The sequence below is a fragment of the Syngnathus floridae genome, chromosome 4 (genome assembly GCF_059516105.1).
Source record: "Syngnathus floridae isolate MCC-2025c chromosome 4, RoL_Sflo_1.0, whole genome shotgun sequence".
Taxonomy (NCBI): domain Eukaryota; kingdom Metazoa; phylum Chordata; class Actinopteri; order Syngnathiformes; family Syngnathidae; genus Syngnathus; species Syngnathus floridae.
Genome location: NC_142416.1, coordinates 13,583,236 through 13,610,703, shown reverse-complemented (window position 1 = coordinate 13,610,703; position 27,468 = coordinate 13,583,236). Strand labels below are relative to the sequence as shown.

General features: G+C 42.9%; 1 protein-coding gene across 4 annotated transcripts; it reads right to left on the bottom strand.

Annotated features, from left to right (window-relative positions):
* Positions 1-333: 333 nt before the first annotated feature.
* Positions 334-27,172, bottom strand: LOC148399267 (nucleosome-remodeling factor subunit BPTF-like). 4 transcript variants are annotated; one of them, XM_088373541.1, is made up of 35 exons: positions 26,337-27,172; positions 24,018-24,840; positions 22,448-22,499; positions 22,155-22,323; positions 21,741-22,004; positions 20,743-20,922; positions 20,427-20,596; positions 19,929-20,105; positions 19,664-19,845; positions 19,395-19,526; positions 18,381-18,510; positions 17,869-18,004; positions 17,453-17,755; positions 15,427-17,287; positions 14,893-15,017; positions 14,442-14,570; positions 14,181-14,331; positions 14,039-14,078; positions 13,632-13,857; positions 13,296-13,433; positions 11,575-11,702; positions 11,304-11,397; positions 11,062-11,201; positions 10,571-10,793; positions 10,212-10,492; positions 9,882-9,995; positions 9,519-9,680; positions 9,318-9,400; positions 7,001-7,226; positions 6,595-6,917; positions 6,280-6,453; positions 5,952-6,144; positions 5,065-5,149; positions 3,665-3,851; positions 334-2,881 (listed from the first exon to the last, which is right to left on the bottom strand). In XM_088373541.1, exons 1-35 carry the CDS (start codon positions 26,911-26,913, stop codon positions 2,845-2,847), a joined length of 8,415 nt encoding a protein of 2,804 aa, XP_088229667.1. In that variant the 5' UTR covers positions 26,914-27,172; the 3' UTR covers positions 334-2,844. The 4 variants fall into 4 exon arrangements, with proteins under 4 accessions (XP_088229667.1, XP_088229665.1, XP_088229664.1 ...); XM_088373539.1 differs by having other exon boundaries at positions 11,023-11,201; positions 20,743-20,919; XM_088373538.1 differs by having other exon boundaries at positions 11,023-11,201; positions 26,337-27,171.
* Positions 27,173-27,468: the final 296 nt, after the last annotated feature.

Sequence of the window (27,468 nt, the reverse complement as noted above, 5' to 3'; positions counted from 1 at the left end):
AACCTTTGAACGCACATGTCCAACTGGTCAACATTTAAGAAGTATCGGCACTCTTTGCTGTTCTCTAACAAGGTAAATACAGATGTTTGTTTACAGAAAATGAAATGAGAGCTGAGAGAGCACCTTCACTCCAGTCAAATAAGGCGGACAATGTATTTTATATTGCGTTATTTCCTAAATCCAACTGTGTTTGAATTACAAAGATATGTTGTGGTCATTTTGCTGTAGAAAAAAAGAGAGATTTTATAGTAACATGGCCTAAAACCTGTTTACACGTTTTGAAGAGTCAAGCGAACTACTTTTCTTAGATGGTTCAATGAAACACCATATAAAGCAGGTGTCAGAAACAGTTCTTTATTATCTACATTGTAATTGTGTTAAGTAAAAAAAAAAAAAAAAAGACTTGTTTTAGTAGTTAAAAACATAGAGTGCATTTTCCCTCTACAGTTACATTTCTTTAAACATTATTTAAAAAAAAAATCTGAATCATTTGTCGCTTTGAATAAATAATGAAATGCAATGTCAATACAAGATAAGTATTGTGCCGGATCGGTTGCTTCCTTACAAAAAATAATTCTTTACAAGAATGACCACTTTCATTCTACCACTTTCAATATGAAGGGCAACTCCACAAATAAACAGTCGAGTTTACTTCAATTAAAGAGGAAATATATTTCAAATGTACAAGTGGGCTTATAGTTGCTGGTTCAAAGTGTGAAAAATGTAAAATTTATACTATAGTAAGTCCAAAAGTTTACACTCTACAGAATTGGACAGCAGTAAAGAGTGGAAGATTGATTTTTTTTTTTTTCTTTGTCATACAACTGCTCGCCAGTTCAGGTAAGACAAGCTAAAATACTTTAGAAATGCAGCTAGACTATTTTGTGTAACAAACCCCTATGTTAGAAAGCCTACTGAGTCCCAGCTCGTTGTTTTCTTCCCTCAAATGCAGCCACAGACCGCAGCGTAATTGAGCTGATGAGAGGAAATGTCAACCATCCAATTATTGGGAGTGCTTTGAGCGAGAGTTGAGAGACACATGCGAGCTGACCTCAGGGAAAGTATGTAACAGGAAGCGGATGATAAAAAGAATGGACACAACTTTCCCGGGATGCATTTACAGTACATGTACGTGGGGAACCGTCTCCCAAGGTTCGTATCGTTTCCCCCCAACTTCCTGTGAAGTTTTTGGGAAGTGATGGAGGCGGTGGGTGGAAAGGCATGACCTGTGGGTTAGTCACAACAAATTGACCCCCCCAAATTACTCAAGTGAGGAAGTTTGTTTTCCTAAAACAGTTAAGTGCAATGATGCTAATCCTGCAGAGAAAATATTGACGGGAATGTCGGAGCATGTGACGACTCCAGGGAATTTCGTCAAGACACATTCACGGATGGGATTATCTGATGGACATGAACACTGGGAGACAAAAATGTGAACTATTAACTCTCATATGGCCATTAAGATGCTGCTCAGGGGCATTCTAAAATTAGAAAACTAAACAATGTACGTGGATTATGAAGCCTGCACTAAGCAGGGATTTTGGTGTGCGGACCACACGGCAGGATAGTGAGTGGCAGAATGGTAACGCTCCTTCAAAAAGGATGCTACTTTAGCGAAATGCTACAGGTTGAGCTTTCTTTAATTAGAATTTAGAAGGATTTTGTACAAAAGCTAATACACAGTAAACTGGTGAAAAATTGAAATTCTTTGCTCGCTAGTAAAATTACCTATTTTTTTTCATTTGTTGAACAAAAATCTTTTAGGGGGCAATCCCCTAATAGGATATTATAAAAAAAATGTTAGAGAAATTTATAATTTTATTACTTTTTACCCATTTTGATAAAATGTCACACCTAAAAGTGTTCACTGTATTCGATACACTGTACTTTGTAGTTGATAAGAACGGTCTATTTTATGAATCATCCTTTAGATTGGTGAAAAATTATTTTCTTTTACACACACAATTTGGAGAAATCAGTGTCTCAACCAATGAGAATTAGTTCACGCCCATCAACCCTCCAATGCAAAAAAGTAAACTCAAATACATACACTTTTAACACCTCCCACCTAATTTATTAAGTCATTTTGTATATGTACGTAAGATAATTATTCAAAATTTTAAGTTTTCAAAAGCAATAACCATCAAAATTATGAAAACTAATCTTGAAATATCTGTCATGAACAAACGTTTATGCGTTTCACATTTTCAAATGGCCTGATATTCTAAACTGTTGAGGTACCTGTTCATGCTTTCCATTGGACAGCGAACATTTTTAATCAGTTTTATGAACGCTCATTTCAACTTTTTGTAAAAATACAATAATTTCCAAACGACACTTCATCTTAAGGTGAAGTGTGTCGCTTTGGATAACATTCATTATTTCTCTGAAGACTATCCCAGTCGACTTAGGACGAAAGGTGGGATACACTCCTGACTGGTTGCTAGTTAGTCATAGGGTAAGAATATCACATTTGACAATAGTCTGGAATAATGAACAAAGTGCTGCACATTTTCTACTATCCCCTTTGAGATTCTACTCAGAACACAATACCTGATCGAATTACCATTTCTGCAAGCAAAGAGAACCTAAACGGTACTGCTGGCTCACTTCTTTGGCATCTGGATGTTTCCGCTTGCCCACACTGGTCTGAGGGGGAAATCTCAGTCACCGAGTCCAGTTGTCACCTCAGATGGCTCAACTTCCTTTCCCTTTTCATCTGGAAGTGACCTTGGGTCATGAGACGCAGCACAACTTGGAGCTTGGAAGGTTTAATCAATCAAACGGTCATCTGTATCCTACTTTTATTTTCATAAGTTTTTTTTTCTTTTATTTAAGAGGGCACTAAGAGGCAGCTGATTGTAGTTTGTTGTTATGAGACCTACAGAGATGGCAAAGAGAAGGAAAAACAGTTGGTGGTTTCATTTTTTTTTTTTTATTATTAAAAGCTTTACAATATGACAAAAATATTTACTAGGGAAAATACAAAAAGATGTATTGGATGCCAGTGGGTCAGACATTTTGATGCAGACCGAGCAGCCATGTTGGTGAAACAGTGTGGGAAGCAACTACAACCGCCTTTGGAAGGACAAAACTACACACATTTTTCAAGCTACCTTTACAGGGCCTAGAATTATTTTATGGAAGAACAGAGCCAAAATGATCTGTTGGCTAAGAAATGAGGTCAAATGTCGTATGGCAGTGTGTTGGGGCCTGAACAAATTAAACATATAAATAACTTTGAAATTATGAAGAGAGACATTTGAAATTTGTATCCAACTTAAAAATAGCCGTCATCTGTTTTATCATTAAATACAACTGCTCTTGCTTTGCGTGACCAACATGGCTGCCATTCCCCAAATGTAGGATCGGGTTATATGAAGGTTTTGTCTTTTTGTTGCTGTTTTATACCAGTGAAAAAAAAACAGCAACTGCAAATTTTGTCTGTTTTTTTTTAAGAGTGACCCTGGCACCCAGGAGTTTGACATCACAATCTGCAAGAGAGACAGAGACAATGGAAGGAGTAAATACGTGCGGCTGAAGAACATTGCTGTTTAAAAGCAGTGTTTTCCAACCTTTACTGAGCCATGAGGAAAACAAGGCCAGCCACAGATGGGTGATATTTTATTTCTCTGTCTGGCAGAGTCGCTTGTTGCCTTCTTACCTGCTAGCTTTGAAGCCTTTGAGCTTCTGGACGAAGAAGCTCTCCAAAACCTCGGCACACTGGTAGAAGGGCGAGTCGCTGGGGTTGTAGTAGCGGCAGTTGTCAAAGATTTTGGTCATGTCTGCCACAAACTCCGTTAGCCTGACGTACTTGCGCTTCTGTAACCTCTCCTCCATGGTGGAAAGATCTGAGAAACCAGCATTGAAAAGACATGACCTCAGGGTATTTGCAACGTGATTTCTGGATGCTGAAAAGAGTTCGTGATGGGGATAGTTTATAAAAAGGAAGTGTGCTAATTGGCTTCATATATAACATGTCGATGGGTGAAACAGCAGCGGGGCTGTGCCTCAAGCACTTCAGACACGGTAACCTCCTCAACCTCTTACCCACCCATCCAGGAATTCAGGCCTGTGCGACTTACAGCAAATATCAAAGAACCTCCTTCTTCCTCATCATCAGATTTCACGAAAAAACCTCCTAAACTTCAGCCCCACCGGCCAAATGTATTCCCCCCTCCCCAAAATCAACAGGGTCTTTTTCTTGTGGTGGGTGGACTTACAAGAGCAAAGTGTGTGTGGGAGGGCAGTCTCTTTTCCACCGGGAGCCTGGCAGAACCAGTTCAGCTCATTAACGGTTTGTTTGTGTAAACGTTCAAAAAGACCCCGTTGACGCAAGTCTACATTTACATGGCTGGTTTGATCTGAGATGGAGGGCTTCCTCTCTCTGTAGGCCTCCGGGCAGCTAGAGGTCTGAATGTTTGAGCTGGTCAGACTGTGTGTCATTTCCAAAAGGCTATAAAGCAGCTAGTGAATGAAAACAAGTGGACAGCCGTATCAGGCTGACAATTTCGACCTTGAGTAAAGAGTCGTTGGCTTTTAGCAAAGCCACCTCACCGTGGGATGCTAAAGACGAATACAACAAGGGGTCCTCAGTTAATCACAGTTCCAGTCCTACAGCGGCAACGCAATCCAAATTTATATGCAAGTTGGTACATCGTTAACCTCACCACTAACACAGCAGTAAAGTCGTAATTACAGTAAATATTTCTTTTTCATGAACATCGGTTCCAGGCCATAAATAAAAGACAATTCTCCATGACATCACACTTTCTTCTGGGTGGCAAAAGCAAAAAGCCAGAAGCATTCTCTGGCATCACCATGTTATTTGACAAAATGATTTTTCTTCGTGCAGGGTGGTACTGGAAGTCTCTGGCTGGAATGCTTCGAAAAGAGTCAACATTTATAGAGATGGTCACTGAAATGTGTTTTGGTTAATAAATAAACATTTCAAGTTTTAGGGGAAATCTTGAAAGCTGGTTGATGAAAAAATAGGGATTACAATTTTCCAACGGTAAAGATCCTGACTCATTTTTTGCACAAGACGCATGGACATGGACTTACCCATTGGTTCCTTGATAACTTTATAGTAGTCAGGGGCGTCGCTTGTGTCCACCGGCTCTAGGAATGGCCACGCCATTTTGTGTGCCTGCAGAGGGCGGGAAGACCCAGAGTTAAGGAGAAAGACATTCAAGAAATGTTAAATATGTCTGTGAACGTGACATTCAGAGCATAGAGGTCAACATTGATGTGCCCCTCGAGAGGACATGAGGACTGTTGGAGAGACAGGATGAGAGGAGGAAAGATGCAAGGGGGAGAAAAAAAAAAAGTCTGAGCGAAGGCGGTCATCCAACTTGTGGCAAGCTATAAGTTGGACACAGAAGGCTTTTGTTTGGTTGCTGTTCCACTCAGGAGGGGCAACGAGGGTGGGTGTTTGGGCCCTTAATGACAATGCAACTTCTACTAACAAGAGTTATGCTCCATGGAGAATAACCAACCTCTGTATAATATTAAGGTGATGCAAGTTAACTTTTACTCCAAAAGCTGATCCCTTTACTAAGTTCAGCCAAAAGATTTGGCACTGTGCGGCTACACAGCGGCATGTGGCTCTTTCATTCCACTGCTGTAACAATATGTGAAAACAAAGACTTAAAGGAGGGTTTAATCTTTTTTTTTTTAATTCTGTAATAATGTACACACCTTAACCACCCAAAAAAAAAATCTCTTTTGGCTGCTCAGTACCATAAGGATAAAGGGACAATATGTTGAAGTCATTAATAAAACAAAACTGTAATTTACACCACCACTTTGACTGCAAGTGAAGAGAGACATTTTCCAAGCACAAGCAATAACCTCCATGTAAACCCGTCTTTATTGTTAAGACATGAGCTTGTTAGCATTTTGGTGATATGGCAATGAAGTGTGGCTATTTCAGCTCGCGTCTCACTGACCGTTAAGGAGCGCAGGACTCTCCGCAGTCCCTCATAGTCTTTATCAGTGAGCGGCGTGAGGACCGTCATGGCGTCCTCAGTCGACTGGCACTGCGGGCACACGTATTCGTCTATGTGGTTGGCTTCGCTCTGCAGGATGCCTACACAGCGACCGTGGTACCAGTTCTGACACCGGTCGCAACCAATGTAGAACCTGAGAGGGGGGAGGAAAACAGCAACTCATTCTGATGGTTTTTTTTTTTTTCCCCCCAACACAAAGGACACAACACTCTTTGAAACAGTGTACTCCTAGAGTCTCACGCTTTAATGAACTGGGGACAGTACTCACTGCGATTCATCGTACGGTGTCTGACAGATGCAATAGAGCTCCTCTTTCGTGCTCTTCCGGCCCTGCTTACACTCCAAACAGATGTAGTCGTCCATATCCTTGGCAACTGTCTCCGTTATTCCGACACAGTCGCCGTGATACCAGTTGGTGCACAGGTCGCAGCCGATGTAGAACCTTCACAAGGATGAAGTTGATTATCACTGTATGAATACTTAAAGCCGGTTTTTTTTTTGCATTGGACAAGGTGCTTTTTTTTGTAATACAGTAATGCAAATCTGTGAATTCTGCACACATTAATAAGCAAGGCTCTCATACTTGGTCTCATCATAGGGCGTCTTGCAGATACAGTAGAGTTTGGTGTCCTTCTTGGTGTCCTTGGTGCTGCTGGTGGTGGAGATCATCTTCTTCTTCTTGGACTTAGCCGATGGGGCACTCTCCCTGTCCTCGTCACGTTTCCTTTTGTGTATGGGGGTGACGGTGGTGGCGTGGTGTGGTTGAGTGGTTATGTTGTGCGCACGGGCTTGAGCGTGTTGTTGTTGGCTGTGAGAGGCGGCGGCGGCGGCAGCCTGGGCAGCTTTCTGTGCCGCCGCTCTCTCCTTCTCCTTCCGCATCCTCCACAGGTCTTTCTTTAGCTCCTCCTGAGGAGCAAAAAATTACAAAATATAATCTATTAAACAGGAAGTCTTTGATCAAACGGACACTTCCCAGGACCGCCGTATACCTGGGCTTCTAGATGGAGCTCTTGATCAAGAAGCGCTCGTTTCTTCAAGATGTCATTCTTCAGCATCTCTTTGTGGCGGTAAAGAAGCGATGCGAGCTTGTTGGCATTTGCCAACCTCTTCTTGGACGCCACCATCTCTTCCTTCTTCTTCCTTTTGGCCTCTTGCCTTTCATCTTTGTCTATGCGATCCAAGAGTGACTTCATGACCTGATTGCATACAATCATTCTGTACAAAAACACACAACAGATTAAAAAGGAAAGTTTAAAACAATATATCTTCAAAAATTCCTTGATGGAGTATACTGACATAAAAAACAGCAGACGGTAGAGGATAGGCCCATAGCGTGGACTAGCATGACTGCCGCTCAGAATGAAATAACTGATGAAATAGCATATGCTCTTCTTCTTTGAACCACGAAAATGTAAACGATATCAACAGCACTTCTGCTGGCCGTAACCACAAAGTGCTATCAATTATTTGAATCCCCTCAATGTTATTTGACAAATTATCAATAATTCATTCATTCAGTCATTATGCTCACTACACATGCAAACTACACATAGTAGAGGTATGACAAAATTTTAAGTTTTGTCTCTGAATTAAAATGATTCAATTAATATGGTTGTGGTAACCATTTCTTTAAAAAAAAAAATAGTACAAATAATACAGAATACTTCTAATGAGATGGACAAGTTCTAGCTTTAAACAAAACCAAAGAAAAAACCAGCTTGAATGCTTTAAAACGATGCCGATCATCATATTGATGTCAAGTCAGTTGTCAGCTCTCCTGTGTTTATTTGGATTTGACTAGTAGGGGAGTGGAGTTGAGGGACATACTGAGAAACAGACAGCTTCACTGCTCATGCAAACATAGGAGACAGGAATGGAAGGATGGGTCCTGCCCAAGGATAATTCAAGTTTTCAAGGTTCATTGATTTGTGTTGCCTTTCTTTTACGAAGAAAAAAAGATAAGCTCTCAAACTATTGCATTAAAATTGGATCGATTTTACAGTAAATGTGGATCATTTATGGCTGCGTCATTTGTATGTTCACTTGTGTCTGCCAACATTCGCGGCTAGGGGAGAAAATTGTTGGTTCAAGTGAGCAACACAGCGCCTTGTTGGCTGAGCATTTGTGCGAACGGCACACAAACGCAGCCATGGCTGACAGGGTCAAAGACAGGCCAGGAATTGCAGACGATGTGCACGCTGCAAAGGTGGCATGAACAAGGGCCGTCCGTGTAGGCAAGCAGGACACGAACATATGTTTCAAGATAAATAAATTAGCTTTTGTCATCTCTTCACATCACTGACAGCAATTTCAGAGAAAGTTTCCCAGCTACAAGCCTCATTACAGCAAACTACTTAAACATGTTGTTTCACATTATTGAACAAATCAGTTTTGTGTATAATGGGGAAAAGGAAACATCTTTTGGCTAATGACGAGCTTGGGGCTAGTTCAGTGCTTCTCAATTATTTTCTGTTGAGAAAATATGTCATGCCCCCCACCTCTCCTCAGTGACTATAAATAGTAACATTTGTCTATAAAATTGTAATAAGTGCAGTGAAGGAAAACAAGTGAAAATTGTGTCTGATCCCCAATAAAATATTATTATCGGAGCTCCTAACATTGTTGATTAAAACATCTTATTTAGTGTAAAATGCGTTGAAGATTTACGAAAATGAGCAAAAAAACAGCACAGCTCAAGAATTTGAAATAAAGTGTGCGTGTGACCTTCAAGTGATTAAAAATATGTTTTGCAGGAAAAGCAAAAGGAGGCGGCACGGCAAAATGGATGGAAAATAAGCAGAGACAGACTGCCAACGGAGCTGCCGGGTCAAAGTCACGCTAGTCTGGCTTTGGTGTTTCGGGTCTGTGTGAATGGGCACAGTGTTGACACAAACACGTGCGTGTCAGAGTCAGCGAACGGTCAGGGCATCATCTATCCGCAACGTCAACTTAGAAGACAGGAGGGTGTGGAGGATATCTTAACATTACTTGGCATTCTAGCTAATTTTTAAGTCCTACCTGCTCATAGATTCGACGTATGAAAGATGAGTTAGCAATCTCATCCACATGAAATATTTAGATCTGGAGGGGCCATGTGAGGTCTCCAACTGAAACTCATTATTGAACTGATTGTTGTGTCAACATTTATTGGGTTAAATGGAGGCCATGCAGCTGTTCGTGGTTCCACACCAAAACTTTCCCATGTTCTGCAGTACCTCTCAACACGCTGTTGATCTATCTGATCAAAAGAGGAAGGGATACTCATACGCATGCACACACACACATACACACAAACACACAGCTAACCTCTGATTCTCTTCTCTCTCCTCAGGTGTCAGAGTCTTCTTCTGTTTCAGATATTCGATGAGAGCGTTCTGCTTCATCACAACCTAAGAAAGAAAGACAACCTGTGGCATCAATATGGAAGAACATAGCTATTCGGTAGCACCTTGATTTATGAGTTAAATTTCTTCCGGCCCCGGTTGTGATGCCTTCCTGAGCCCACACCTGTTTCTGAATGATGTCCTTCTGGCTGACAGAGTTGAGAGCTTGCTCTTTCTTGGCTTCTGCAGCTTGTTTCTTCTTTTGTTGTTGCTGCTCTCGGAGCTGCTGGATCCTCTGCAGCTGCTCCTGTACGGACGCGGCCTGGATGGTCACAACGTTCCCAATCTGCAGGGGGCCAAAATTGCGAGATATGAAACTCAACAGGCTGAATTCAATACAACATATGTAACAAGGGTTTTAATTATTGTGCCAGTACAAAAGGAAAAAAGCAAGCTTTTTTTTTTTTTTTGACATTTTTGTCATGCAAAATATTTTCCCCATATTCAACATGCAAAGATTTTTGATTTAGCAGGTTGCTTGTGCTACCTGTCCTCCTTGAGTAGAGGTGTGGCCGGCCTGCTGTATCTGAACAGGAAGCTGCAGTTTAAAGTGCTGTGGTAAAGATGTGCCACTTTGCTGACCTTGCAGCTGGGCCAACACCTAAAGCATCCACAGAAAAGAAACACAAATGTAACAAAATAGTGAGAAGGTTAGGGTCTGACCAAACACAACCATGAAAGATAAAGTTTAATTTCCCATCGGGATTAATTAAGCATAACAATCTGTCTCTGTTGAACTCACACATACTGTGAAAATCTTGAGGTTCTTGAATGGGAATGGCGGAAGTTTGTAATAACAACCTGTTTGTAACCGTACCTGCACCTGCTGCTGCAGTCCAGACATGATGATTTGCGGGGTTTGCTGCAATTGCAGCTGGGCAGTTCCTCCCTGTGTCGTCACCTGCAGCGAGGTGGGAGATTGAATGGGCATGTGGGCCTGCGTCTGTGGGGGTAACTGGCCTTGTGGGGTGGACGCAGACGGGGTGCTAGTGGGAGCCAGAGGAGCCGCCCCTGGCTGCACTGGGGCAGCTGCCTGTTGAGCAGGCTGGGCTGGCGTTTTTGTGGAGTCGGAGTTAGACTGGCAAGACGGTGTGGTTCCTGTGAAGATTTTCGAGGAGTGGATCAAAGAGAGTGCGAGAAACCAAAATGACCATCCAAGTGTGTTTCCGGTCATACCCGTGGTCGGCGCAGGTGTAGCCACTGCAGATGGAGGGGTGAATAAGAAGCGCTGCATTTGGCCGTTGGGCAGAGTCGCCTGCATGAGCTGTTGGCCGGGACCCGGAATGACCGTGACTCCGTGAGGTATGACCTGAAGCTGGCCGTTAGTCTGACCTTGACCTTGAATCATCACTGTGAGACCCTGGTGCGAGCCACCAACACCTGAGCCAGCCTGCTGCTTCTGTAAGGAGGCAGAGCAGAGGCACAGTGTTAAGACTAAATCATATTTTAATCACAATCACACTGTCCTGATGATTAACATCAGCTTTTTGCAAGCTTTTGCAACCACCATACAGCTGGCAATATGTAATCTTTAACATCAGAATTTTCAGTAACAGTGAGTAATAAATGGTATTCAGGTCTATGATTTGAATGACTTTAGTATCATGTAATGAGCAACGCTCACTAACCTGTGTTAGTTGAGCTATCTGTGAGATGGTGAGTTTAACCTGGCCAGATGTCGTTCCAGTCGTAGCGGGGGAGGCTGGGCTCTGGCCAGTAACTGTGGCAACAGGGCTGGCTCCAGAAACTGGAGTTGACACTGTCTGGCCTTGTAAGATCTGACTTACCACTTGTTGGCCAGCCTGACCTAAAAACAAACAAGTGGCATGTTTAGTTTCTGCATTGCAAATAAAACAATGTTAAGCTACAGATATTTTAACACATAGACAAGCTTCAAACAGCCAATGACCTTGCTGGACCACAAGCGGTGTTCTGAGTATTGTTTTTCCCATAGGTCCGCCTTGCTGGATTGGTGTCCGAATTGTTGTCATTCCAGGCCGGATCTGCTCACCAGGAAGAAAATAAATATTCACTGACAAGCAAAACAATGACACAGAAGGTTTCATAAAAATGGAGGGAAAAAAATCTGCATGAACTACCAAAAAGCATAAGCCATTGTTGCACTTTATAATGCACATTAATAGTGACACTATTAATTCTGAAAGTGAAGCATAGTGTACCGGTTGTTGGGTGCCTGGGATATTGGGCCTGATGTTCACAGGGGTAGTGCGAGGCAATTTGATAAACGTCTGAGCACCACCCGAAGTACTGGAAGGGATGATACCCAACACCTTCTGTTGCACAGTACCTGATTTTGGAGGCGTAGAAAAAGATAAGACACAAAAAATCAGAGGGTGTGCAACTGAAAAGAGAGCAGGAAATCACAGAAACACTACATGTAAAGAACAAATAAAGTGGAAGGAGAACATTTGTGACACAATGGCACTTAGCACACACTAATTGTCTTATTCAGCACGTGACCCCATCAAATGCCACTATGCTTATGAAAGAAATGAAACCCTTCAGTCCTCCACGGCACCCCATTTTCTGCTACTTAGCACATAGCTAGGAAATGTTCACAGTCTAAATATCCCCTTTGCAATACAATACTATGAAGCAGCGGCTTGCATGCTACAAGTGACAAGTTGTGCATTGACATGGCTCAATGCATTATTTGTGGGCTTCTCTCTTTGCAGGATGGCCAACGTTTGATCACAGCAATGGTAAATATTGGTGGAGTAGGTCAACAAAATCTTCAAAGTCTTGCTGAAAGCTTACTTGGGTTTCCCCCAACATATCTTGAGCTCCTTCATAAATTATTCACAACCTTCGCCCGACAGAGGGAGCGTTTCATATTTGTCGTGTGAGCACACGTGACACTGATGGCTCAAACAGAAATCACATGAGTAACATTCTCGGTTTTCCTCAGATCCTGCTGTGTGTGTGTGTTCGTGCACATGTTTAACCACAACCAGTCAGGTAAACCTTTACATCAAGAGTTTCCCTCTTCAAACAGGGACCTTAAATCTGGTTGCAAGTCTCTCCTCTGGTCACAGACATCAAACACAGATTTCTATGGACTGGTTGTTTGAGGCGCTTGATGAGTCGGGGCTCAGAAGAGTGAAGCGGTAGACTTTTATTCGAAAAGTTGAAGGGGGTGGGGGGTTGGGGGAACAAGAAAACTGAAATCCCGCAATAGAGAGTTACCTGTCTGGGAACTAGGCCTCAGGGTAAACTTGTTTTCCTGCCTAACTTCCTTAAGCCATTCCAAAACAAACAGGGCGCTCCGCAGTCATGCTGGATAAATAGACATGTCCATTAAATGGTCACACGCCACCTGAAATTAAGGTTTCTCCAAAAAGGTAAGAAAATTACTTTCATTTTTTTTGCATGAAGACTGAAGTGTTTTATCTACACTGGTTTCTAATATAGTTGTTAAAATACATCCACTTTGACCCTCTACAACTGATCTTGCTTTGAGAGTGTGGAAATTTGTCATTTGCATGTTTTTTGGATAACATTGTGCAACAAATATGAGAATTGGATATTGCAACAATAAGTTGCTGCTCCTTTTTAATGAGAACAAATTCATCAATCGGCAAATAACCATCCAACAACACAACAGCCTTATATTACCAAAAAAGTTGAGCCAAATTCTAATTTAGATTCAAAGACCCAGACTTAACGGGTGTTCCGTCCCTAAATAATCGAATGAAAATAGCCAAGTTCCATTATATCACTATTCTGCCAGTACCCAAACAGACAAGAAGATGAGCCATACCAAAGTAAGGTGGTGGGGACACTACAATGGTGTTGGTGTGCAAAGGTGTATTATTAGAAACCTTTGGATTGTGCAATAAAAAAATAAAAATAAGGTGTGAGGTAATAAAAGCCGGTGTACCTCCTTGTGACGTTGCCATGTTGACTGTGATAAGCTTGCTGTTGGCTGGAAGAGGCAACTTGGTGGTCACTACTTTCCCACCCACTGTGGTTCCTGTAATCTGAAACGTGTGCCCACCAGTCGTGGTCACTGTGGTCTCTGTCCAAGCAGACATAAAAAAAAAAAAAAATAATAATAATAATATTGTAATGACTTCACTCACGAGTAGTTAAAGCTAAAATGACCACATTATTAACATCCATGATAATGATAACGTCAAGCTTTCTCAGTTTAACAAGCACACTGTTCTGTCACTTTCGACTGAATTCAAAGTTTTGAATGATTTAATTGCAGTACCTGGTGAGTTTTGACTCTGTTTAATCCACGAGGCAAATGACTGCTGGAAGTTCTTAGTCTGCTGGTATTTGACAGGCGTGCCCATCTTTGAGGACAGCACCACCTTGGCGCTGGGAGTTCCCTGGCCTGACAGTGAAGCTACCATGACCTTAGGCGTCACGGCAGGTGTTGCTGGAGTTCCTGTTGGAGTGACCGTGACCGAGCCTGGTTTCTGCTCCTGCCGTTTCTGAAAGCACAATTAATATATGGTCATATATGACAAGAACAGCTGATTAAAATCAATGTGAAACTCCTAAAGAAAAAAATACGGTGCCTATAATGAGGTTAGCTCAAGAGAATGAATGAATGCGATAAATCTCTTGGGTCTGCTCAGTGGGATACAATAACGTTGATATTAGCCCTCTCACCTTGGCTTGTTCAGCTGCCTGAGCTTTCTCTTTTTCAACCCTAGGTAAAAGAGAGGATCAACATTTGTGATGATTTGTTAATTTGACAGCATTTATTACACCACTGACACAATGGAACCAAAGCACTCCTTTTTATTCCGACCTCTCCGAGAAAGCTCTGATCTCCCAGAGGTCGAGTTCCTCCTCAGCAACCCAAGTCTCAATCACCACGGGGCCCGTCTGCTTGGGAGGCTCGGGTTTCTTGGGACGCAAGGCACTGGAGCGCAGCCCTTTCCTCTGTGGCGTGTGGGTTTCTATAATGGTGGACACCGCACAAGTTGATTAATTCTGTAAATAAACCATTTTTTTCTATCTCAAATTAGTCAACGACGATTGACTGTGATGAAGCGCATACTGTATTAACCTTTTGGGGTCTCGGGTGCTCCCAGGGGGCAGATAATTTTGCGGATGCAGTACTCCGAGCGTATGCCGTAGGGTCCCACGTCGCGCCGTTTGATGATCTCTGTGGTGGTGATTTCTGTGTCTGACGTCTCTGTGGTAATGAGTGGGGATAGGGCTGCGTTGGTATGACGATGAGGAGGAGAGCCCGAAAAATGGAGCAAATGTTCTCCAACATAACACCTGTGTCAGCCACAGGAGATGGATTTTTGTATTTCATTCTGTCTTATGTCTCAACGGAGGAACGCAGGCTATATCACAACTTGACGCATACACACAAACAAACCTTATTTGTGGGTTTCCAGCAATGGTAAAAATCTAGATGAAAAACTCAAAATAAGAGTAATATCATAGAAACGCATCATAATGTTTGAGAAAGAATCCTTTATGGGTGGGGCTGGGGTCAGCGAGTCTACCTGTTCGTGTAGTACCGACGGCTGCGGACGGCTTGACGGCCATGTCGTCCCATCTCAAACAGGCCCAGAGCAGTCTGAGCATCAGACTCACACCAGCCAAAGTGTCCACTGTTTGCAAGCGATACCTGCGTATGTATGCAAAGTTGAGCATTAGAACAAACACTGTGCAAAGATTGCACTTTAGTTAGAATCACTCTCCAATTATACAGCAAAATGTCAGTGCAAATGCATAAGTCAAAACTTGCACAAGTGACTCGGGAAAAAAATGGAAACAAAAGCCTCAAAAAAGTTTATAACTACATTTTGATATAAAGTTAACAGCAAATCCCACTCGTGATTATTTTTTTTCATGAAACTGAAATACTATATATGGAATGCTTTAAAAACTATTACTCAACTTGGAAAATAAAGATTTGACTTGATTTGTTTTTTATTTTAAAAGTACACTTTTTCCTGCTAATTTATTTTGTCCGCTATGTCAAACGGTAAAATGAAACGTTCCCAGTGTGAGAGAGACAGAGAGAAATGACTTACCTCCAAGTGATGCCAAATGTGGGTCTGGGGGAAGGATACGGCCAAATATCCTGAGCCGGCTTGGCGTTGTAGTTAAAGACGGCCACCTCGCGGAATCCCCCGCGCCTTGCCAGGACCTTCAAGTTGTCATGCGGCAACACAAAAATGCTTTTGCGGTTGCTCTTGGTGACAAACTTGCGATAAGAAGGAAGCGCCGTGTCCGAGCGCACTTTTTTTGTGCGGGAGAATTTGCGGAGGCGTACTCGGCCTCTGGTCGAGTCTTCCTGGAATATGTCTGAAGTTACGCCACTGGCTGTTGATTTACTGCCCGAAATGGTTTTGTCCTTTTGCTGTGCCATTATGTCACTCTGGCTGTCTTCTGACGGACTGGAGGAAGAGATTTTGGTCACGGTTGTTTTGGTCATGGAAGTGAGGGTGGAAACGGCACTTTCTGTTGTCATGGCTGCTGTTGCAGCCTCTCTGGAAACCACTGCAGTGGTTGTTACCTCAGTCTTCAATGGCGTCGCCGTTTCTCGCTCACTGTTCTCTGCAAACTCATCACTTAAACTCGACTCTTCTGCCGAAGGTATAGGTGAGGGTGCCATTCTGATGATCTTGACTACGGGGGTATATTTTAAGCTGTGCTGCAGAGAGCTTGCAGAACAAGCGTCAAATGGATCCATGCTGTTTCCCAGCTTTGATATCTTCAGAGGAGGATTGTAATCCTGATGCGGTGTCGTTACGTTGCTCTCAAATGTTTCTGCGGGGGTCGGCTCCTTTTCTACAGCATGTATGCTTTTGTTCATAGGAGTCAAATCTCCATTTACTAAAAGTTTTTGTTCGGTGTTAATTTTCTGTGAAATACCTTCGTCTTCTACTTGACCAATGCTGTTCACCTTGGTATTGTTAGTCAGCACGCCATTATTTGGACTTACCAGGGAGTTACTCAACCCGACATCACTCCCTAAACCATCCTTACCATTTATATGAGGGAGAGGATCACCTGAAACAGGAGAAGTGGGGTCTTCAGCATCTTTGATATTTTCCTGGTTTTCCTCAGGCCCCATACCATTTGTCTCAGTGGCTAGCTCCACTGAGCTTATTGTCTCCGGAATTTGCTGTGACGTATTCTCACAATTTATTTTCTCGGCAGCTTTTATAAGCGTCCTTACCGAGTCCTTTTTACTACTTGAGTCCGCGTTAGGTTCCTCAGACCCTATATTTTCAATAAGCCCGCCGTTGGTAGTGTCTAAGCTGTCTGTTTGTTGCTCTGAAGAGCAATCTTTTGGCCCCGTAGTCCTTTCAATGGACTCAACCTTCAATTCCTGGGACAACATGATGGCTTGGTTTTGTGGTGAAGACGAATCTCTTTCAGCACTGGAACAGCAACTGTCTTTGGGTGTTGAATTAGGAACAGGAGAAAGGCGACCACTTACGTCTTCTGTTGTTTTAGAGACGACGGCCTGACCATCACCTTTAACTCTTTCAACATCTGCAGATCCACAAGTTTGAAATGCGGAAAATTTTGTCTCCTCTTTCGCAGCTTTGCAGTCTTTGAGCTGTGCCTGAGCCAGAGCCTGGGGCTTAAGTGGCGACCGCGGTCGTACAGGAGTGCCCAGTGGTGGTGGTGTTGAGGAGGAGGGTGAAAGAGGTGGGGTGGTCTTGGGTTTTGATGCAGACACATGTTGCTTCAATTTCTCTTCAATTGCGTGCTGCTTCACTCGTCGCTCCAGCAGGCTGTCAAGTTTGGAAGACTTGACCTTCTTCTTGTATGCGATGCGGGTGAGGAAGCCCTTACTGACATCCACCACGTCGTAGTTAAAAGGCCGAAAAGGGTCATCTGCAAGCTCCTCCTTCACAGGCTCTTCCTTGATACTGGACACTAGAAGAAAAAAGAAGGGACTATCTTAGACCACTTCTAACAAACAATAGTGCCTATTGGTCCTACACGTTCTGTTACACCATTAGTTAAAAAAAAAAGCAATGGTATTGAAATATAAATGGCAAAAAGAAAATTTTTACAATACTTTAATTGTTACGTCCTTACTTGTCTTATCATCTGCTTTCAGTTTAGTAACCTCCAACTCCATCTTGGATTCCGAGTTGTCAACAGGCATTTTTTCAGATGTTTCTGTTTCACACACAGCTTCTTTTTTTTCCTCTTCCATCTTCTCATTAGACTCCATGACTTCATCTAGCGGCTGAATATCCTGGGCAGGTTTCGAAGGTGGAGATGACTCTGTAGCTGCTGGATCACTGCTCAAGCTGGAGACTCCCTGAGCTTCAGGTGGATGGACACTGGGTCGTCGACTCAAGTCCAAAAGAGTGCATTTTAAGCCAAGTTTAGCATCTTTGGAAGAGGAAAAAAAGACCATACATTGAAGCAAAATAAAACTGTTTTCAACAAAATTGATTATCTCACATTTTAATAAAATATGAATGCATGCGTGACTCCCCCCAGACCTTCAAGTTCTTTTCGATAGTTCGCATTGGTGTTGCCAGGAAGTCTTGGGAGAAACCTTTGGACATAGGTCTTGCTTATCCAACTCCAGCCACCGTAGCCAGTAACACGATACTCCTCACCTTTCTGTTTCCACACCTTCAAGGAGGACAGAAAGAGCGGGAATGAAGAGGAGTACAAAGTGTCATAGAAGAGTCAACAGTGAGGTTATATGGGAGAAAGTAAAAAAATGTGTGGAATGTGTATACAAAGACAGCGGGAGAGCGGGAAAAGGAATGTTTGGTTGCTGACCACCAACTGCTGAGGGCACGGCTCCTATTAGAGCTCAACTATCAGTGATGGTCACAAAGGACACAAGAATGTACATACGCCACCATTTAAAAAAATAAGGGTTCACAATTGAAGTAATTATATTGAGCATGCAAATCAAGTTCAAGACAAAATATTAGCTCCAACACAACAAATAAAACAAAATTGTAAAACATCCACTCAGGTTCCAATAAATGTTACCTACCTGGTGTTTAATTGGAAAAGTGTATTTGACCCAAGTAGCCTGTTGCATTGTTTCCTCTTCCTCCAGCTTCCTCTCCCTTTTCTTTATTTTCTCTTTTTCCTCACGCTCCATGGAAGTCATCCGGTTTAACCTAAAAAAATAAAATAAATGTACATATAATGACTATATAAAATGTGCATGTGTTTGAAGCCTTCCCAATCCAGTGATTAATAGAAGCCTTCAGACAATTTACTGAGATTAAAAATATACACGCAGGAGACTTCAATGGTTACACGTAAACAATGTCATGGCAAGCACATAAAAGGCTATTTACTGTTAATGATTGTGAACATGTGAGTCTATATACTAAGATGATTACTGTAGCGGGAAGTATTTTTTAAGTGGATGAGTGGCAACTATTTGAAGGAAAAAAAACTTTTTATGGCTGTATATCAAAGAGTATTCTTCTAAATATTTTGAGTAACTGGGCAAAATATTAGAAACACCTTTCAGTAGTTGTAGCATTACCTATCTCAATTTGGTGCTGGATTGTTCAAACACACATTTTCCGATTCCAACTCTGAAATGTTGGCTTCTTTAAAAGGGGTGTTGTGTTCACGCAGTGGTCGCTGAGAGGCATAAGTGGGTGGTACTAGTAGTGGACCTGAAGTCTAAATATTATTTTTCTGCGGCTAGGGTGGGCCTTTTGATGTGATCTGGTCAGGATCACCGCTGCTTGCTGAAATGAATGTCCGACTGACTACACACTTCCTTTGTTCATGCACTGAATGCTTGGTTCAATATATCAATGCTTGTAACTGCAGGAAATCTTTGGTGTTTTGATTGTAATTGAAACTGTAAAGTGCTGCACTTTATATGAAATGATATCAGTGCGCACAAAGGTCCATTGATTACATTCCCCCTTAAGGTCTTCGCCCAATCAGATGTGCCGATAACAATACACTTTTCTCAGTTCAATCTATTCTGTGCAAAACATGCACACATAACAAAATGGTGATAGTCTGCTATGAGTACCTGGTGTGACCAAGTGAGTCCTTCCAGACTGGCATGGTTGCCACAGGCTTGATGGCACACTCCATGATGGCGAGAGCCAGGGCAAACTCTCTGGCCTTGCTGCACATTTGTACCGCTTTGATCCAGTTGGTCCTACAAAAGAAAACATTTCCAAACACTTTTCTTTACATTTTAGATTTTTTTTTCTCAATAAACGTAAGCTGGCATCAGCTTCAAGAGAACAATCTGCACATACATGTACACGATAGCTGTTTTGCTCGGATCCATACCTGTGTGAGGCCCAGTTATGGTGCATGAATGGAGACGGAACATTGTTCTCCAGCTGAATGATGGTGAGCCTTATTGTAGAGATGGTGATAAGCTTGGAACCGTGAATGGACCCGTTCCATTTGAATTCCCCTGCTGGAGTCATGCAGAACTTGTGGGAGAGATGCCGCCTTTTGTCGTGATCCTAGTGAAGGTGTATTGAAACCATCAGAGAAGCTATGGCAACGTCTGAGTTGTGTTTCACGAGTACAGTCGTGTGCTACTTGCCTCTCTGTGCTGGTGCTTATTGAGGGCCAGGGTGTTTGTGCTGTACTGGTTATGATAGACTCGATATTTCCCCTCCTGACCGAGTTTGAAGTATTGGCAAAGCGTCCCCTTCATCACCACGTCCTTGCTGCGTGTACTGACACGGGTGACATCACCTTGTGCATTCACAACTAGAATCTAGAGAGGGAGCAAGACGTATTTTCAGGTGAGTAAAAAGTTTGACATATTAAAAGAAAAATCGACAGCATGCTCAAAATCACATATAGGCGTTTGAAAATGACATCACAGTGCCCGAGGGCTCTATTTGCCAATGTCAGATTACCAAACCAAGTCATGATTGGTTGTTGTTTCTATGGTTTTGCTCAAGTATTAATAATTATCGAAAAAAAAAATATTGTAACATAATTTAATACAAAATAAATTTGTATTAGATTACTTAATTAATCCATAGAATAATTAATTCTAAAAATATTCGATTCAGTATCATACATGCCTCACCTCTTTTCCCTCCTTGAAGCCCCTGTTGGCTTCATGAAGGGCAGCAGCAACCTGTTGGCTCTTCATCTGGCTCAACTTGCTCTCTGGGTTCCTCAGGCGGGTCACCATACGAGTTGCAGATGATTTCTTACTACCAAGACACTCACCGTTGGTGGAATCTTTACCATCTCCTACAAACACAACATGAGTTTTAGTCAAAGACACAAAGAGCAAGCAATTTACATCGGAACGCCCCGGAGTTTGTAAAAACTCTAACATACAATGACATTCTCCAGAAAGCATATTAGAAGAGCACTGAAATGTTATTGTGTCTGACCTGTGTCTTCGAAGCTTGACAGGGATGACTGGGAGGACTTGTCAGCCAGATCCGGAGGTTCAGGGCCCCTAGGTGGGACCATGCTGCTATTACTGTTGTCCTCAATCACCTGGTTGGGCTGGCTCAAACTTGGGACATCATCGCCACTAACAGCAACACAGTCTGATGATGGGTGTTCTGCTATAAAAGAATAAAACACACACACACATGGAGTGAAGTAGTTGTTTTGATAATGCTTGTTTTGATTGAAGCAAAATAAACAAGCCGGCCTTGATTGCCATGACTGCACAGTAAAAGGACAGGTGGAGTGGTGGCCACAATACACTCTAAATCAAGGTTGTGGCTCCCTCTGTCGGCCACTTGGAGCTCATGCAAGTAGTCCATATTTACAGACCAAAACAGAGGTGACGGTTATTACATAATCCCAAAAGAAATGTAGCATTTTTCTAATATGATTCCATACCATAATCCACATGAAAACAGTATTTATTATTAAAATAAATGAGATTTTAACATGTTAATGTTGATTACTTCATGCCTGAAAATAACCCATTTATCTTATATATTTTTGTATTCCCGCACCGGACAAATTCTTTTCAATCTAATTCCAGTGTTATACAATGTTAAGTCCTTTAAAGGATGCGTTTGTGAATGTTGCAGCTAAACAAGGAAAAAGTAAGCTCCACAGAGAAAACCACAACAACAGTCTGTGTCTACTTATTCATGTCCCGCAGGGCAAACGGGGAATTGAGATCTGGATTAGCAGGCAGAGCTCCGGTGCATTCAGACTACGATCCATTGGCTCGAGTCGGGACAGCTAATCAGTGCTGCAACCAACGATTATTTTAGTAATTAATGAATCCGTCAATTAATTGATGAAGTGAAAGTAGTTGAAATTGATGAAATTTGTTTAATGTTTTTGATGTTACTTTTAATTTAACATTTGGAAATGTGTTTTCCACAGAACTCTGAGACATAATCCCTTGGGGAATAATTACCTTCATTTTTGACATTGTTTTTCTCTTCCACTGCCTCTTCTTCATTCGTCTCCTTGTCCTCCTCTTTGGTGGTCTCATCACTGACGCTGACAAGCTGTTGTCCTTCAGCATCAATCAGCTTGCCGTCTTCGTTATCATCTTTCTCCACATCGACATCGTCCTTCTCCTGCTCCAGACGAGCTTTAAGGGCCTCCTCGGCCGCCTGCCTTTTCACCTCTTCTAGCTCTTCCTCCTTCTTGGCTCGCAGACGCTCAAGGATCTCCTCTGGATAAAAGAATGAGAAACTCAACAGTCATTGCATGATATTGGCTGATCAGCAAAGCATCAACTCAGTTAATTGAACCAAATAAATTTAAAAAAAAACCGAATAAATCATAAGTCTGCTAAAGAAATAAAAAAGATGGAGCTCATTACCATTGGCAACATTGAGGAAAGACCTGTTGTTGCCTCGAGCTTTGTTGGTTAGTTCCTCCGTGATGTCCATGTGTGTGTGAACCTCGTCCCGAATTTCTTCGAGGGCAGCATAGAGGTCGGCTTCCCAGTGATCCTTATCCAAGCGCTCGATGAGCTCACCTAGCTGGACCTGGCGCGAACAGAGAGGGAGAAAGACACTTGAGATTTTTGAAGCACGCAAGGCAGTAACCATACTTTCATATGATTGAATAATTGAAGAGCAGACACTTGCAAGGAGAAATAGCTGTCTTTACCTTGGTGCTGTAATACCAGATTGATTTATTTTCCTGCTCGCCATCTTCCTCGCTAAAGGGGATAAAAGGAGGACACACAGGGGATTATTTTTAGAATGACATGGGGAGATATGACACAAGAGGTGTGGCCGGGTTCAATTGGGAGAAACATGCAGAAAAAAATAAACTGTGTGTGGTTGCTGTATGTAATGATTATTAATGAATCCGCCTGAGGGTAATGGGTGCGAATTGCAAACAGCAGTCAACATCAACTTTCTCTTTTAAAGTGTTCCAAATTCAGATCAACTGTAGCCTCGGCTAAAATACATCTGCCTTGACATGGGTATTCTTGATGGTCTTCACCTTTACTGAATAAAGACGAGATGAAGATTACACAATACCCATTTCAGCAACTTTCTTCTTAACATGATCCATAATGCCTTATGTCACAGTGGTAATCTCGACTCACACACTACGCCTGCGCCCAAATTGACCAAAATTTTTCTGTGTAAGTTATCTGTATGTGCACACAGCCCCCGGGGTTGAAGCCAGGCAATGCTGCACCTGCTGGAAGTCACTTTGCTGTGCAGCTCCGAGCAAAAGATGAGCGCGAGGAAAGAGAAAGAAACTATGGTAAAAAGTTAAAATGCCAGGCTGTTTAAATCTTGTATTACTCAGGTGATCCGTACCCAATTATCCAATGATTTATTAAGCAGGCCCTTGGCTGCTGTGGTGCCAACACACACACCATCTGTGTCCGTTTAATGTCAAGGTGCTATCCTGCTGGCTATAAGGATGGATGAGCGCAGGATCTCCCTTGAAATCAGAACCAGCCAACTATATCGACTATCATACGATTGATACAATTTGTAGGCTGCAGTCATGATGCATTTTAGGTCAAACATCTTTGCTAGCTTCCTGGCCAAAAGAGCACAATAAAGAACTAGAAATGCATGCTTATAGCATTCTATTGTTTTTATGTTGCAGTGATGCAATTTAAGAAAAAAAATAGAGGACTATATTTAAGCGCTTTGGTGGGCTACAACAATATCGTAAGCAGTTGCAGAGCAAATTATACCAGCAGTCCCACAAAATTTGAAGATGTTCAACTCAAAAGCTACAAATTCCACTAATTAGTACAAGTAATCTTTTTTTTTCAACTAATGCACATTGAATCAACATGTAAAAAACTACAATGGCGCTACACTTATTTATACGTCAGCATGAATGCTAATTAAAAATCAAACTTCAGAACTGTGATAGAGACGTGCTAAACACTAATCCACTGTGCCGCCTGTTAGGGATGGACCGGTATCAATACCAGGTATTGGGCTAATATGGGTCTAATTTTAAGGTATCAGGTAATGTGGAGGTTGTTGATATCAATCACCGATACTTAAGGCCCAGAAAATTGACATTAAGTCACCCTCAAAAGTAGTTGTTGCTATGGCAGAGTGACACATTGGCGAATCATCATCTGGCTCCTTAAAAAAAGGGTTCCATATTTCTCCAGACAGATTGAAATTAATTTGTTGTGTGCAATCCTGCGAAGAAAGACATTTCGACATTCGAGGTAAATATACGGACTTACACGACGATGCGGCGGTTCAAGAACCAGTATTTGCGACTGTGCCGGTCATATCCGACCGGCAGCTGGCGAAGGAAGGGTCTGGTTTTCTGTATTTCGGGTATGCAGTCAGCCACACCGGGCACCTTGTGCGCGACGCAAACCTCGCATTGCCACTCGTCCTCCGGCACTTCCTGCAGTGGCGGCTTCACACACTCCAGATGGTAAACGGCCGCACAGGTTTCGCAGCACAGCAGGTCGCCAAGGCGGTGGCAAACTCGACAGTGGTCGTCGTAGGCTACCACACCTTCTGACATGAGCTCTTCCCTAGCGATGTTGGTCGCCAGGAACTGGTCCACTAGAAATTGAAGAACTTTGATTTTGCTCTCCAAGGGTTCAAACGGATAATCCTCTCCTTCCTGGAAAGGGAGAATGTGTCGATATTCCGGGTCACTCTCACAGTATGCCCGTAAAACCTCCGGCCAGGTCATACCGTCCACAAAATAAAGTGTGGAATTGACAGAATCCTTCACGTCGGCAGGCCCGAAGGTGGTGTTGGATGTGTCCTCCTCTCTGAGTATAGCCTTAAGCAGGGCAATGTGAGTCTCTGCCAGGAGCGTGCACTGCTCCTGGCTGGCAACCGCCGCGCAAAAATCCTCAAAACGGAAAGGGGAGAGCCGCAGCACAGTGCCAAAGTTGCGGAGAACCTCGTACACGGCGGATACGTTGAGGAGCTGTGAGGTAGGAACCAAGAGGTCCTCGGAGGACTTGGGAATCTCCAATGGGGGAATGTCTTGTGCCTCGAAGATGGGAGACTGCGGTTGCGCCACTCGACTCCTTCGTCGACCTGGAAAGCCAGCAATGAGAAGAACATTTGTTACTGAAAAGATCGAAATTCAACAATTAGAGCACATCTGTTTTGAGAACACCTTATCAGAGGAACTGAGGTCAGAAAACACAAATTACCAGTGGGATCAATGTTGGTTAGTATACCTTACAAACGTAATGTTAGCCCTTGAGCTTGGTTATTTATGATTGCTGTTGAATGGTTGGAACTTTGGCTGAGTGTAGGAAATAGGAACTGTGTGACATATGGCTAGTGTAGCACTTAAGTGTCTCCATTTGAGACCCATGTGGGTGAAAAACAGAGAATGTGCTCAGAAAAAAGAGGGTTTTTTTCTTAAATCAAACAAAGGATACATTTGTTTCCTCTTGGGATGTCTTCATTTGAGTTTGAACACTTCCAAAACTAATATTAGTTTGGAATATTTGTCTCCACACAGAAAGGCCGTGCGCGGATTCGAGCCTCCTATCTTAAAACGGAGGATGCGCTAACCTTGGCCATGGAGTACCTTAGTACGACAAACTATATGTACGAATTAGCGTGATTGAACTGCAGTTAAATAGCATAACTTTTAGATACAGTGTCACCTCCAACAGAAACAACCGAAATAGGGAAGTTTGAATTTTGAAGGTTCATTTAAAGAATTTACATCCATCCCTCAATTTTCTACATTGTTTATCCTCTTTAGCCTATCTTAATAGACAGACCTTATGAAACTACATAAGAAGTTCAAAAGTTGAACTTTATATTATCTTGAATTGTCCCAAATCATTGCATGGACAAAATGGTTACCTGAACAAAACCTCCATAGATTAAAGTTTGCCTACCTGATTACTACTCGAGTGGTTGCTGCCGTAACGACGTAATAATGAATGGGCTGGCGTCTGCAACAAGTCGGGGGAAAAAGGGCGCCTCTCTTCAAAACAAAGAACTGTCAAACTAATTCGGGAGCTTGCTGCAGGACACGTAGCTGAACTGCGTGCCTTCTTATGAGATTATCATTTTAAAATCCTATGCATTATTGCCGCAACGAATCCTTAACTGAGCTATAATTGAGGCATTTAATACAGCTAAATATGAAAAAAAAGTTTTATAATTAATAACAATTGAAGGTGCAAATATGTTTTATCAAGTTGTATTACAGCTATGATTACGTGAGGGCGAGTGCAGAAACCTAATGAATGAAATATAATTTGTACGTAGAACGCGCTGCAAAATTACGGTAAACAATGTTTTACGGTGGGGGGAAAAACGTAATTTCTCTCAGACAGGACGAATGTGCAGGATCAGACTAAAGTGCCTAAACCACGCGAGTCGACTGTAGCGTGGGGCATTTCTTTGCAAAGTGGCGGACAGCAGAGCACACGGTAAACAAAGGCCCGTTTCTCCGTGCAAGCTCCATTTTGGACAATGCGCCTTGCTTTGTATTTAGAGCTCAAAATAAAATGCACTCCAAGAGAGGCAAGTCTCATGCCGTGCATTTGCAGAAGGACGCGTACCTGGGGTGCTCCCGTGCGAGCCTTGGCTCCTTGTACTACTCTCCGTGCAGTAGCTGGCATCATCATCATCTGGTAGTTCCTCCAGGTAGTCCGAGTCGTTTCCAAAGGCCTCTTCTTCTTCTTCAAGATCCGACGAAGGGTTGTCGTTTAAGAGTTCATCTTCCTCCGAGCGGTAGCTTAAATTGTCGTCCTCCTCGTCGCTGTTGTCGTCGTACACCACCTTGGTCGGAGGCCGCCTCACTCCGCCTCTACTCCCGCGGCCGCCTCTCGACCCCCTGCCTCTCCCTCTGCTTCCTCTGCCCCGCGATGCCGCGCTCACCTCAGAGGTGGCGGCTCCAACTTTCTTGCGGCCCCGGGACAAATTAAAGTTCTCTCGGCCTGATATATCTGTGTCCACCTCTGCGGAACCGGTGACACAAGCGGTGTCGGTTAAGCCGCGTCCACGACCCCGTCCTCTGCCCCGTCCCCGTCCTCGCATCCCTCTGCCCCTTCCACTCCGAGAGCCGCGGGTTGGCCCGGGTGAGCCTTCCCGCATCCCCGCTGCTAGTTTGGGCGGCCTTCCTCTTCTACCCCTCATTGTCGGAGAGCGCCTCTTCTGTTCCGCTTCAATCGCGGAGCCGCGAGAGGCCACGCACGACAAAGAAAAACTAGGAAAGGAAACACGAACGGGTCATGCAAAAGTTGCCGCGAAGTTCCCACCAGCGCACGAACCCAATTTTGGGCGCAATGCTTAAAGTGAATAGCCGGTGTCCCGCTCCGGGTCGCCAATCGACGCCATTTTTCTTCTCGGCTCTTTCGTTGAAAACACAGAAGGCCTCAAACCAGCGTCAAGCCAAGTGGAGTTTCCGGGGATTCTACCGGAAGCAAATCTTCCATACCATCAAAATAAAACTAAGGCAACATCGTGACACGAACTACATTCACGCACAGAAAGTAGTCGACGCCATAAAATTCAGTTACACGTAACACTTTGCATCAATTCCACAGAGCGTGTACTCTAAGCTTAATCACTCTGCAGTAAAATATAACATTTGACGCGAGACGTTTAGGAAGTGCTGTCTTTTTAACTTTCGTGTAACTTGACACCCACCACGAAGCGCCAATGATCTCGAATCACGTGACTCACTATTCT

What these genes read in the sequence shown, in the direction of transcription:
- LOC148399267 (XM_088373538.1), bottom strand. Translation starts at nt 26,913, where the DNA reads ATGAGGGGTAGAAGAGGAAGGCCGCCCAAACTAGCAGCGGGGATGCGG. An exon ending in ACATTTGGCATCACTTGGAG is followed by an intron (nt 15,018 to 15,426) that starts GTAAGTCATTTC and finishes ATACATACGCAG; the next exon opens with GTATCGCTTGCAAACAGTGG. An exon ending in AGCACCCGAGACCCCAAAAG is followed by an intron (nt 14,332 to 14,441) that starts GTTAATACAGTA and finishes CCACCATTATAG; the next exon opens with AAACCCACACGCCACAGAGG.